The sequence below is a fragment of the Artemia franciscana genome, chromosome 2, assembly GCF_032884065.1.
Source record: "Artemia franciscana chromosome 2, ASM3288406v1, whole genome shotgun sequence".
Taxonomy (NCBI): domain Eukaryota; kingdom Metazoa; phylum Arthropoda; class Branchiopoda; order Anostraca; family Artemiidae; genus Artemia; species Artemia franciscana.
The window spans coordinates 19,387,394-19,402,095 of NC_088864.1; the positions used below are offsets into that span (position 1 = coordinate 19,387,394).

The 14,702-nt window shown below is 37.3% G+C and overlaps 1 protein-coding gene across 2 annotated transcripts in view; it reads left to right on the forward strand.

The window, feature by feature from the left end:
• Positions 1–308: 308 nt before the first annotated feature.
• LOC136038206 (anaphase-promoting complex subunit 10-like) overlaps positions 309–14,702 on the forward strand; it is a 42,571-nt gene continuing 28,177 nt past the window's right edge. Inside the window, exons 1-2 of one of the 2 annotated variants that reach the window (XM_065721290.1) lie at positions 309–461; positions 2,699–2,870. In XM_065721290.1, coding sequence (XP_065577362.1) covers positions 2,747–2,870 — 124 coding nt within the window. In that variant the 5' untranslated portion in view covers positions 309–461; positions 2,699–2,746. The remainder of the gene's footprint in view (positions 462–2,698; positions 2,871–14,702) is intronic. The other variant, XM_065721298.1, reaches the window with a different exon arrangement.

Below are 14,702 nucleotides of genomic sequence, written 5' to 3' on the forward strand. Positions count from 1 at the left end.
AGAATCTGTCTACAATTTCTCCAAGAACGATTCAATTTGCTAAAAAAAAAATGCGAGTAAGTTTTCTTCGGAGCTTTCGGGAAACCACAGATAAAAAGTACTGCCATACTTTGTACATTTATTTATTAATATTTTTTAATACATCAAATGATAAGCAATATGCCAGTCTCTGTAGATACAAAACAAGAAATAAGCTAATTAGCATTATAAAACATTATAACATTATAAATTTTAGGAGAAAAAATGTAAAATTGTCAGCTGACAATATTACTGGGACGGCGAAAAACGACCAGACATTTCAACCTGACAATTTTATCCTCATCATTCAAAGTTTAAAAACGTCGCACATGCTCTTGTGCTCTAAGAAATCATAAGCTTCTGGCTTCTTTAACGTTGGTTCCATGCACGCTAAGCCTAGAAATCTTGCTTGAGTCTTAGCCTGTTTATGTTTATACCTGGCGGTAAATTTTTAAATGATCCTGGGTGGCCATCCCCTGGTGATTTATCACTAATCTTGTATTTTTTCTTATTGCTTAGTATTTATTGTGATCTAGGATATCAGTATATTAACTATTGAATTCAGAGTAGATGCTTTAATGAAAAGTTTTAATAAGCCCTTGGCTTTGCAGTAGGCTACATAATTAAACATGTTGAGAAAGCAATTCTTACTTTATAAAATGCAAAATATTCCTAGTTAACATATTTTTCAGAAGGATATCCTTTGTCTTCACTATTTTCCTTGTATTTACAGTTTTTTTTATTATATTTTAAATGTTTATTGCCTATCTATCCTTTAGGTCTTGAAAATCATTCATGAACATAAACCCAAGCACCATCTAACTAGGCTAACCTAACTTAACCTAATTTATCAGTATTTGTCTATTAATATGTTTTTGATAATTATTAGATAGCATTGATGGTGTTTAATTACATATATAGATTGCTTCAAAATAGGAAAATGCAGTTGAATCCATCTCAATTTTTCAGAATTTTGTTTTAAGAAAATTGCACAACAGTGAAAGAAGTGAAGATAAAGGTTCTCTACCCATAAAATGTGTTATCTAGGATAATTTTGCATATTATGAAGTAAAAAGGTAAAATTCTAGTTAATTGGCTTCTTGCTATCTCAGGACATCGCCGTCCTAGCCGAGTCGGTTGGTGCGCTGGATTTGGGATTCTTTGTCTGAAAGGACGCGGGTTCGAATCCCAGTGTACCCAATTGTTCAGTTTGGGACGGGAGTCAGTGGCGTGACTCTGTAAGCTTAGCCAGAGTCGACCCAGCTTTAAATGGGTACCTGGAGAAATCTGGGGAAGGTAAACAGGAAGGGTGTGCGAAAGCACAGGATGGTTGGCCCCCAACCCCCCATTGCACTTCCTGGCTGAAGGGCCAAGAAACGGAGGTCAGCACCACCAGTAGGGACTGTAAAGTCTAATGCAGTATCCTTTACCCTTTTTTTTTTTTATCTCAGAACTGGTTTAGGTTAAGAAAATGGAACTTTCTGAGATGGGTCTACAGGCCAAAATATGTCCCAGGAAGGTATTTTGAAGTATCTATCTCCATTCCTTCTCCCTCTAGAGGGCCCTGAAATTTGCCTACATGACAGGTCTATACCTATTGAAATTTTGACAGAACAACATTTTACCTTAATTTTCAGTTACTAGTTGTTTTTTCACTGCCTTTAGCTCTGAAAATGCAATTCCTGTTATTTGAGTAGAATTTTGAGCCATCTCAATGTTTTTTTTCAAAATTTAAGAAATGGATTTGCATATCTTTAAAACTGTATAACATGGGATTGAGCAAAGTTATGAAGCTGAAAACAATTTTGTTGTACTTCAATTAAGCAGAAAATCTATTTTGCAGGGTTTCACTTTTATAAAACACATATTTTTGAAGGTCATCAAAGGTCAGGGCCCTCTAGAGAGAGAAGGAGTAGAGGCAGGTACTTCAAAATACCTTCCTGGGACATACTTTAGCCTGTAGACCCATCCCTGAAAGTTTCATTTTCCTGACCTAAACCCTATCTGAGATGGAAAGAAGTCAATTAACAAGAATTCTACTGTAAAAATTGTTTTCTTAAGATGTTTCCTTACACACTAGTTAAACCCTAGGCTCATACAAAAAATTTACTGACAACCAATGAGAAAACAGGTGAGAGGGTGCAATACTGTGCCCTCCTAGTAATCTCAAAAGCCCCAAAAGTACCATATATATCCCTCTTAATCAGTTTCAACTTCAAACTCTTCAATCTCATTGTTTAAAATTTGCCCTATTCTTTGGCAATAAAATCCTGTCCAGCCCTATACACCAAAATATCCTCCCATCCCAACCATGTTAATACAATATAAATCCATGTCAATTAAAAATTGAATAACAACAAAATGGTTTCTTGATTGAATAAATACCATAGAAAAAAAAATGTAAATATGTCATCCATTTGCATTGAATTGAAATCTTTCAAAGGTTTTCTTAAGACAAAACATTGTAGTCTCATGCAATTTTATTATTTTTATGCCAAGTAATTGAAAAATAATGTGAAAAATGCTGTACAATAGAGTTTGTTTTGTAGATTTTATTTCTATCTTTGTTGTTTGTTTCAAAATACACAGACAACAAATAGAACATGAAATAAAAATAATGAACATCAGAAATATACAAATAAAGAAAAATTATGTTTTAAGAAGCATATTTGTTTTTTAGGAATTTGTTTGAGGAATTTGCTTCTCTTCTCATCTATATTCTGACTTAATGGCAACTCCTGGTATTGTGCAAACTCAGGCAGAAAAGGTTGACCCTCTTTTACTAGAAAGTACTGGATTAGTCCAAGAAGTGGGCTCTCAAGCTGTTTGGAGTCTTTCTTCTTGTAAACCTGGTAATTATTTTGACAGACTCTATACTAGTGACCAAAGATCAATATATTCTGTTTTAGTTTACTTAGCTATACATTGTAGTTAACTATTTTACAAATGGAAATTGTAATTCTAAATACTGCAAGGATGCATGGTCATATCTATACCCACAGGTGCATACAGTAGGAGACCTATTTAGCCCCTCCCCTCCCACTATTATTTGCTTCTTCTCTGAATTTTTTCCAATTTCTTGGTAATTTTTTACATATTTGTCTGCCTGAATTAGCTCCTCTTTGCATTAGGGTATGCTAAACACAAGGTACAAATAGGGGAACTATCCATCCCTTCATCTCAGACACAGGTTCACTCAGACACAGCAGAATTCTGGTGGGAGGGGATGATAGTATATTTTTTTTTGCATATTTGGGTCAGGTTTATATTTTTTTGCTGGGGGGCTTTCCAAAATATCATAATATACTCCTTCTTTTGTGCAGCCTTGACTAATGAACCATTAAAGGCCCACTGCCAAAGAACGTTTTGGAAAATATATAATTATTTTGCAATGAGAAAAAAACTGCAAGTTCTTAAAAATTAATCTTATAATTTTCTTTTAATGCTTCTCTCACTTTCTTTTGGTTATATTGTGTTGTAAAGTAGATTATCATGTTTTCATTTGGTTCTCCTGAAGAGTCTGTCACATGAAACAAGGTAGAACCAGTCTGTCCAAGTACTACTGTAATTTAACAAGTTTTGTAGTCCAAAAATCATCAGTGACTAACTGACTTGCCTCAGCCACTACCTTTGACTGATAACAAACTTTTTACATGCATAAATTGCAAACCACCCTGTAAACATGGAAGTACTTGGCCATACAAAGCAAAATAGCAAACTGGGATTTTCGATTGCAGTATAGATTTATTTAGAAGAAGTGTCTATGTGGAAGGGGCTAAAAAATTATTAAAAATGGCATGGAAAGAAGTCAAGTAATCACTAAAACAAAATAGGGAACAGGATTGGTCAGGTCTTGTGATTAAACTGTAAAATGCTTCCAAAAGCTACTTTAGTTGGAAAACGTTTAAACTGCTGGAAGAATTGACAGAAAGGACAAACTAAAAGACAAGTATAGAGAAATAGTATGAACATAAAAAAAGATTATCATGCACAGGCAAGAGCACATCTTTGTGTTACTACTACTGATAACACATTGTCTCGCCAAACCATTAGTAGCCAACACAGCTGTGAGCACCCATCTTCCACCCACTCTGCTCGGAGCTTTACTATTTTCTCTCCTATAGAGGTTTTTCAGACGTAGCAAAAGTGCCAAAGTACACAACAAATAAGAAGACCCAGATTCTTGCCTTTCAACACTGCAAATGATTTCATTTACCACTTTTCATTGCTTTTTACTCTGTTAGTTGAAAGGAGCTATTTAAAGCTATTGGTGAAGACAGTATACCACAACAACTAGTTGAGATACTCCAAAAGGCATTTATAAGGGCACAGATACATACTTGCATTTTGAGTCACAAGCTTCACAGGGGTTTGGGATTAAAGAAGGGTATTCCCTTCCCCTTCCTCCTTTGTTGTTAGGAGCTGCGTGATAGATTGGATTATAAATCAGAGACCTAAGGTACAATATACTTCAGACATTTAGACATAGGCTTCAGACTAAAGCAATTGCTTTCAAGCAATCTGCTCCTTGGCAGAAATCTCAATGGTGAGCCAGTAGAATTACTTCAAAGAGTTCATGTGTGATTATTTGTTAATCCCCTAGCAAGGCTTGGGGAGTAATTGCTTGTCTAAAAAAGCACCAAGGATTTGATGCAAAGTCTAAACCAAAACAAAAGCAACGTGTCTTTGTAGTAACAATTTATTGTGTACAACTGTTATGCAGGGTCAATCAAAGCATATAAGGCTAGAAGATTCAACGTGTTTGACCACCCCTGCCTGCCTTTTGGGTTCTTTGCACTAGTCAATTGAGTACCATTTCCAACTGGAAATTCATGGTTTACTGCAACTGTTCAGAAGATGCATCGTTCATGATCAAAAGAAGTCATCTAAAGCACCTTCATCTAAAATTCCAAAGACATAATACATGAAAGTATCCTTGTCTGGAAATCAATACACGCCTGAAAACACAATCCAGAAGAACGGATGAAGAATGTCTGCCAAACTGAAATATTTTGCACCATTAAAGATTTGCATGGCATGAACTCTCGCCTTCAAATCCGTCTTAGGATCCCTTTTTCGAAATAGGCAAAAAATCCAAAATTAAAGATATACACTGGAATTTTTTATTGTTTATATAAGTGGAATATGTGGCATCTTCAATCTATCCATTAAATTCGCAATTGTATGTAGAGCTGGTTTAGCCTGCCAGTCCAGTGGAAAAGGCTGGCATCTCTAGCAGCCTCAACCCCATGGGTGCAATCGGGGACCCTCCAGGTACAGTCTTTTTATTTTGTGCTTGATGCCTACATCTCTGCTTAGCTGTAAAATTATCCTTCTGATAACTGCTCATGTTATCCAGAAGATCCCTTGTCTTTGCTGTTCTTTTTTTTGCTTTTTTGGCTTGTAGCTTGATTAGCCTAGTTCAACTGGAGTTCACTGTAGCCTACATCATGGGTGATGCCTCAAAAAAGAGCTATAGACCTCCTAGTACCAGAGAGATGATATCAGACTGCTTCATCCAGTTCACTGGTTCTAAATCTATTAATGAGCAGATTGCTATGCTCACCTTACGTATTAACACCCTAAAGAACAAGTAGAAGCTGATTGCAAATTCACTGGACGATCAAACTCTTAAAACTACAATGGCAGAAGTTGTAAGTCAAGCACTGTCTTCTGAGGTTGGTCCTATGGTTGAGGCCTCTGTTAAAAAAAACTTACCCCTAGTCATGAACCTGCTGCTTTTGATCCTGACAGTATGGAAATCATCAAAAAAGAGGTATACACTAGCCTGAAAATGGATTTTGATGTGCTTGTTGAAAAATCACTCAAACAATACGACTTGAGGATGTCAAAGCCTGAATCATCCCTGAAATTGCTTGACTCAGGTTTGTCACAGCTGCAAAATTCTCTGAAACCAATTCAATCCAATGTTGATCATCTGAGTGATCAGTTTGACCAAATGAAACTCTCAAATCAGCTGGTCCTATTTGGTTTAAAAGAAGAACCTTATCCAGAAGCTTCTGAAAGCAAATTCCTTGGATTTTGCAGTACTAGATTTCCTGGTATTCCTATGACCCAGAATGATATAGTTTCTGATAGAAGGATTGGAAAACAAGGCTCAGGTTTGAAACCTCGCCCGTTTGTTGTGGAATTTTGTAGTCCTAGAATGCAATAGCTCATTCTTAGAGAGAAGAAATGTTTGCAAGGTAGTGGTGTCTTTATTTCTGAGTCACTCACAAAGTCTAGACTTCAGCTACTTAATTATGCTAATTCAAAGCTCGGGAAGAGGTCTACTGGTCTAGTGGAGGAGAAATACTCACCAAGCTTTCTGGTGGTAAAGTGATTACTGTCAAAGAGGCATCTCAAGTTTATGTTCTCCATCAATTAACTACAGCTCATCCAAGTCCATCCAAACCCCTCCCAGGACTGAAATAATTCATTTCTTTTTTATGGCACTTGGTATTAACCACATGACATATAGCAATTGCAAATTCTGTTGGTCTGTCTGTTGGTCCTGGTTTTGCTACTTTAGGCATTTCCAGGTAAGCTAGGACGATGAAATTTGGCAAGCGTATCAGGGACCGGACAAGGTTAAATTAGAAATAGTTTTCCCGATTTGATCATCTGGGGGGGGGGCGGTTAATTCGGAAAAAATAGAAAAAATGAAGTATTTTTAACTTATGAGCGGGTGATGGGATCTTAATGAAATTTGATGTTTGGAATGATATTGTGTCTCAGAGCTCTTATTTTAAATCCCGACCGGATCTGATGACGCTGGGGGGAGTTGGTGGGGGAAACCTAAAACTTGGAAAACACTTAGAGTGGAGGGATCGGGATGAAACTTGGTGGGAAAAATGAACACAAGTCCTAGATACATGATTGACATAACCGGAACGGATCCGCTCTCTTTGGGGTAGTTGGGGGAGGGGTTAATTGTGAAAAATTAGAAAAAATGAGGTATTTTTAACTTACGAACAGGTAATCGGATCTCAATGAAATTTGATATTTAGAAGGGTATCATGTCTTAGAGCTCTTATTTTAAATCCTGACCGGATCTGGTGACATTGGGGGAAGTTTGGGGTGGGGAAACCTAAAATCATGGAAAACGCTTAGATTGGAGGGATCGCGATGAAACTTGGTGGGAAAAATAAGCAGAAGTCTTACACATATGATTTACGTAATTGGAATGGATCCGCTCTATTGGGGGGGGGGGGGGGTAATTCTGAAAAATAAGAAAAAATTACGTATTTTTAACTTACGAAGGAGTGATCGGATCTTCATGAAACTTCATATTTAGAAGGACCTCGTAACTCAGATCTCTTATTTTAAATCTCAACCGGATCAAGCGTAATTGGGGGGGGGGGCAGTTGGGAGGACCGGAAATCTTAGAAAATACTTAAAGCGATGAGATCAGGATGAAACTGGGTGGGAAGAATAGAAACCTGTCTAAGATACGTGACTGACACAACCAGACCGGATCTGCTCTCTTTGGTGGAATTGGGGGGGGGGGTGATTTTGAAAATTGAGGTATTTGTAACTTACGAAAGGGTGACCAGATCTTAATGAAATTTGATATTTAGAAGGATCTTGTGCTTTAAAGTTCTAATTTTAAATTCCGACCAGATCCTCTGACATTGGGGGGAGTTGGAGGGGGAAACCGGAATTCTTGGAAAACGTGAAAATTCTGGTATTTTTATCTTACAAATAGATGATCGGATCTTAATGAAATTTGATTTTTAGAAGGAATTCATGTCTCAGAACTCTTATTTCAAATCCGACCAGATCTTTTGATATTGGGGGGAGTTGGAGGGGGAAATCTTGGGAAACCACTTGGAGTGGAGGAATCGGGATGAAGCTTGGTGGATAGAATAAACAAATGTCCTTGATACGTGATTGACAGAATCGTACTGGATTCGCTCTCTTTGGAGGAGTTGGGGGGAGGGGTTCATTGATTTGGCGAGTTTGGTGCTTCTGGACGTGCTAGGACGATTAAAATTGGTAGGCGTGTCAGGGAGCTGCACAATTCGACTTGATAAAGTTTTCCCAGATTCGACCATCTGGGGGGCTAAAGGGAGTGGAAAAATTAGAAAAATTAGGTATTTATAACATACGAGTGGGTGATCGGATCTTAATGAATTTTGATATAAGGACATCGTGACTCAGAGCTCTTATTTTAAATCCTGACCGGCATTAAGCCTCTTATTTTCCTTTTTAAATCAATCTATTGATTCATAAAAGTTTGTTAGAGCTCATACCATATGATCTCTGGGCTCTTCTCGCCTCGTCACAAGTGCCATATGAGCTCTTAGCTCTCGTTTTCAGCTCTGTTTTGTAACTTTATTTATGATCTAATAGTTTTTATTATGTTTGCATTAATGTTGTTTTACATTATTCATTTAAGTGGATTGCAAAAACCATTGATACTTCTTTCCTCCAGCTGCTCCTTTATTGTTTTGCCTTTTTCTTTATTTTGTTTTTGCCTTTGTCCCTGTACTTGTTTGTTATAATTTTTATTCCCTTTGAACTTTGTAGTTTATTATTGTTCTTTGTTCTTGCAGTTGTTTTGTCCTTTGTTGCCCATATATTTTACCTTTCAATCCACCCTCTGTTACTTCAGCCTGCTTGGATGGATATTGTGTTCATTTGTAAAGATATTGTTTACATTTGTCATGTGTAGTATATATGGGTGATTTTTCCTTTCTTTGAATTCTTCTGTTCTTAATTCAGTTATATTTGATCAACCAAATAGTGCTGGTAAACATGAGGCACACACATTTGACCCTCTTCTTGAATATATGGTTAATTCTAGCTGCAGTCGTCACTACTATTGATTACTGTGATAAAATTATGCCCTCACTCTCTTTAAATAGTAGTTTTAATGTATCTTGTTTGAATGTGTGTGGGACAAGAGATAAGTGGGATAGTCTGAAATCATATTTGTGGTCTGATAACTTTGCCCTTTTGATGTCATAGGATTAACAGAAACATAGTTATCTGATAGTGAAAATTTAACAGTTTATGATATGCATATAATGGTAACAAAGTGTTCTGGGGGTGTTTCTTTGTTTATAGAATCTAATATTGAATTTAATAGATGATCTGATTTTGAATCCTTGTTTTCATCAGTGGTGTCTAATAATAGGACAGTTTATTCTGTTGTCATTGATCTGAAAAGCCAGTTTGCATGTGATACTGTTTGTTTGTTTTATAAGCCCCCTCCTTTTTCAACACATCTGTTCTGTGATTTGCTTGATCAGCTTTCTGGTTTGGGGACCCTCTACAAAAAACGGGTTTGTGTTTTGGTAGATTTTAATTGTAATATGTTAAATGTTGGGTCAAGTGATGAATGTGACCATCTTTTTGATGTACTATTTTCCTCTGGGCTACTTCCCTCAATTTTTTCCTTCTACAAGAAACCCTACAAGAAATTCTGCCACTTTATTAGATAATATTTTCACTTCTCATTCTCCTAATTTGAAGTTCACTTCTGGTCTTGTTTTCACTGATCCCTCTGATCACTTCCCTATTTATCTATCACTATTTGTGCCTAAAACAGAGATTACTGTGGATGAGAAAGATGAATCTTCTTTCAGAACTTTTACAGATAAAGAAATTTCTAACTTAAGACACAGTCTTCAGAGTAATGATTGGCCTAGTGTTCTTGAAACTAGTGATGTTGAATGTGTAACTAGATTATTTTTGTGTCGTATGGGAACTCTGTTGGATAAACATTTTCCTCTTAGAAAGAGGCCAAGGAATTCTACACCAAAATGCCCATGGATGTCTAGAGGTCTGATCAATGCAACACATATGAAGGCGTCTTTGTTCAAGGCTGCATGTAAAAGTAAGACACAGGATGATCTTTTGAAGTATAAACATTACAAAAATGTGCTCACTTCTTCAGTTTGTGCGGAAAAAAAGCTGTATAAGAGTGTAAGGGGAATTAGCGCAAGGTTTGGACTGTAATTCATGAAGTTCTTTCCCGCAAGAAACTCAAACAATCTTCACCATTTCTTTATAGGAAAGCTGATGGATCTGTTGTGGACAAAAAATCCTTAGCGAGTGCCTTCAGTTCTCATTCCACCTCTGAGTAGAGTAAGTTGTTTTCCCTTGACAGAGAAGTCTTTTTTCCTTTCCCCATGTAGTACTACTGAGATTTCTAGTATTATTTCTCAACTTCCAAGCAGTCGTTCAGTTGATAGTTTTGGTTTGGGTAATTATGTCCTTAAAAAAATTAGTCAGTTTGTTTCTCATCCCATCTCACACATAACTAACATCTCTCTTTCTTCTGGTGTTTTTCCTCATTTATTTAATGTTGCTACTGTTGTACCTTTGCATAAAAAAGGTGATTCATGTCTTATTTCAAACTAAAGACCTATTTATCTTCTTCCCGTCATCTCTAAGGTTGTTGAAAAAGTAGTGTATCGTCGACTCTCTTTATTTGTATTTAGTACTAATTCGACTGCTGGTAATTTTCTCATAACTAACCATCAGTATGGTTTTCGTCCCTCATTCTCTACCTTGCATGCACTTTCTGATGCAACAGAGTTTGTGCGTGTGAATCTGGGCAAGGGCTTGTGTGTTTTGGATTTATTTCTTGACTTTTCAAAGGCCTTTGACATGGTTGACCACAATGTTCTTCTGTCTAAACTATCTTTATTTGGGGTGCATGGAGGCCCACTAGAATGGTTTAGATCCTACCTCTCTAAGAAATCTCAGTATGTTTCGATTGATGTTTCGATGTTTCGATTGAAAGGTGTCCCACAAGGCTCTGTGCTTGGACCACTTTTGTTTCTAATTTACATTAATGATCTTGTTGATGGTCTTCATCCCCATGTTCACCCTGTTCTTTTTGCTGATGACAGTAACTTTTTCATTGCTGCAGTGGACCTGCCATTTGCCACTTCTATAGCTCAAGGTCTTCTTGATAAAGTAAAGGATTGGTGCTGGTCAAATGGTATGTCTCTTAACAGCCAAAAGAATGCCATTGTCAACTTCAGGACCCCCTTACCGTATGAGAGATGTACAGGAGCCAATCACCCTGACTTTCGGGAACGATATTATACCACAAGCTACTATGGTGAAATTTCTTGGTGTGTATCTTGACTGTTTTCTTTCTTTTAAACCCCATATAACTCACACCCGTTCCTTAATCCTCCACCAGACTTCAATGTTGCACCGGGTTAACTCATTTCTTCCTCCTGATGTTATGGTTTCTCTTTATTATGCTTTTATTTATCCTTACCTTTCTTATTGCTGCTCTGTCTGGAGTAATACTAATAAATCTCTTCTCTGCTCACTTCAAAGAGCCCAAAATAGGGCAGTGAAAGCTACTTATCTTCTCCCACGGCTTTACCCTTTCTCTGATCTTTATAATGATACTGGAATAGCTCCTCTGGATCATATTATAGGTAAAAGTACTCTTTTTTTTAGCGCATTCTGCTTTTCTAGGTACTATCCCATCGTCCCTGCAGCAATTTTTCTCATGGGTAGGCTCAGGTAGGTGCTCTTCTTCTTTACGTAGTTCTTGTCGACGATTTATTTTACCAAAACGATCTTCTACAACAGCCCAGAGGTCTCCTGTATATCAATCAATTCTATTGTGGAACTCTATCCCTTCGGATGTCCCTCTATTTCTTTCTGCAAAGGCGTTATTTCGTCGGATTTTTCCTGTTTATTAATTTCTTCCCCCCCCCACTCTCTCTCCTTTGTTTTATTTTTCCTGTTTCCTCTTTTCCTATTGTTTCTCTTTTTTGGAATTCTTCCTTAACTCATTTATATCTCTCTCTCTCTTATTCTTTTTAAAATTGTTTTCAGGAATCTTCTTAACTTTTAAAGTCTTGTTTATCTCTCTTGATGTCCCTCAATTTCTTTCTGGAAAGGCAGTTTCTTGTCGGGTCTTTCCAGTTCAATAATTTTTCTCTCTTTTTTTTTTAATTCCATCCTAATTTGTATGTCTCTCTTCTCTTCTTTTAAAACCATTTTCAGCTATATGTTAAATCTCCTTCCAAATCTTCTATCCGTTAAATGTCCTTGTCTTGTTCCAGTGTTTTGTTCTTGTTTTCTGTGGTCCATTACAAGCAAAGCTTCTTGGGCCCAGTAACCGCTTTACTTTGTCAAAGTTTTTCTTTTAGTATTAATAAATTGATTGATTGATTGATTCCCTAAGCTAGAAGAATCCCTGTCTGAAGTGGAGGCTGCCAAGGTGCAATTTCTTCTCCCATTTTGTTTAACAACTATGTTTTTGATCTCCAAGGAAAATATGAATCTTTCTGTATTTCCACCTGTATTACCTTTTTTTATGGCACTTGGCATCTACCAAGTGACATATAGCAATTGCAAATTCTGTCTATCTGTCGGTTGGTCTGTCTGTCCTGGTTTTGGTAGTTTAGGCACTTCCAGGTAAGCTAGGACGATGAAATTTGGCAGGCATGTCAGGAACCAGACCAGATTAAATCAGAAATTTTCGGTTCCCCGATTCGACTATCTGGGGGTCGGAAAAATTTGAAAAAATGAGGTATTTTTAACTTACGAACGGGTGATCGGATCTTAATGAAATTTGATATTTAGAAGGATATCGTATCTCAGAGCTCTTATTCTAAATCCCGACCGGATCCGGTGACATTGATGGGAGCTGGGGAGGGGACCTAAAACCTTGGAAAACGCTTAGAGTTGAGGGATCGGGATGAAACTTGGTGGGAAAAATAAGCACAGGTCCTAGATACGCGATTAGCATAACCGAAAAGGATCCGCTCTCTTTGGGGGAGTTGGGGGGAGGAGTTTTAATTCTGAAAAATTAGAAAAAATGAGGTATTTTTAACTTATGAAGAAATGATCGGATCTTAATGAAATTTCATATTTAGAAGGACCTTGTAGCTCAGATCTCTTATTTTAAATTCCGCCCGGATTTGGGGGGGGGGGGGGCAGAAATCTTGGAAAACGCTTAAAGCGGAGAGATCAGGATGAGACTTGGTGGGAAGAATAAGTTCAAGATACGTGACTGACATAATTGAACCGGATCTGCTCTCTTTGGTGGAGTTGGGGGGGGGAGTAATTCGGAAGAATTAGAAAAAATGAGGTATGTAACTTACAAACAGGTAATCAGATCTTAATGAAATTTGATATTTAGAAGGATCTTGTGCTTTAGAGCTCTCATTTTAAATCCCCACCAGGTAACATTTGGGGAGGGTTGGAGGGGGAAACCGGAATTCTTGGAAAACATAAAAATTGAGGTATCTCTATCTTACGAATAGGTGATTGGATTTCAATGAAACTTGATGTATAGAAGGATCTTATGTCTCACATTCTCCATTTTCAATTCAAATTGGACCCGGGGACAAGAGGGGCTGGAGGGGGGAAACAGAAATCTTGGAAACCGGAAATTTTGGGAAACGCTTAGAGTGGAGAGATCGGTATGAAACTTGACTGGATCTTAATGAAATATAATATTTAGAAGGAACTCATGTCTTAGAGCTCTTATTTCAAATCCCAACCAGATCTGTTGACATTGGGGGGAGTTAGAAGGGGAAACTGGAAATCTTGGAAAACGCCTAGAGTGGAGAGATCGGGATGAAGCTTGGTGGGTAGAATAAGCAAATTTCGTAGATACGTGATTGACGTAACTGGACTGAATTTGGTCTCTTTGGGGGAGTTAGGGGGTGGGGTTCACTGTTTTGGCGAGTTTGGTGCTTCTGGACGTGCTATGACGATGAAAATTGATAGGCGTGTCAGGGAGCTGCACAAATTGACTTGATAAAGTCGTTTTCCCCGAGCTGACCATATGGGGGGCTGAAGGGAGAGGAAAAATTAGAAAAAAATAGGTATTTTTAACTTACGAGTGGGCGATCGGATCTTAATGAATTTTGATATTTAGAAGGACATCGTGACTCAGAGCTCTTATTTTAGATCCCGACCGGCATTAAGCCTCCAATTTTCCTTTTAAATCAATATATTGATCCTTAGAATTTTACCGGAGCTCATACCATATGAGCTATTGACTTTTCTGGCCTCGTCACAAGTGGCATATGAGCTCTTAGCTTTTGTTCTTTTTTATTTCCAATGGTATCAATGTCTCTCTTGTATCATGTGCTGATGATCTCATTAATATCAGCTCTACTATTGAACGTTTTTCTGAAATTTTCAAAAACCTGCAAGATGAAGGCCTAAATCTTGGTTCTAAGTTCAATACTGGGAAGTCTGAGCTGCTCATTTTTAAGTGGGGTAAAAGCAGTCCTGTTCCATCAGTGATGACTCCCTCTATTGTTCAGCCAGTTGAGAGTGTCACATATCCGTGCCTCCCAATTGGTTCAACTCTCTCACAACTGACAACATCTGGTAAGCCATATTTCTTGTAGAATCACCACTGCATATGCATCCATAGCTGCTGTAAATAGACACACTCTTGTATCTCTTTTTAATTCGTTTGTCCTCCTCGCGTTCTGTATGTTGCTCCCTTTTGGGAGATTTTTTACCAAGTCTGATAAAAGAAAAATCTTTGATAAATATTCTTGATAAATCTAAAACACAATGCGAAGACAGTTAACCATCCTTAAGATTCTCTACTAATGCGTCATGTGTAGTTATAAGTTTGTATATAATGTATTTTTGATGTGTTATTATTTTTGTTTATGTTAGTGCAATGTATAATTATTTGATAATAAGTTTTTTCTTTATATTTTATTGTT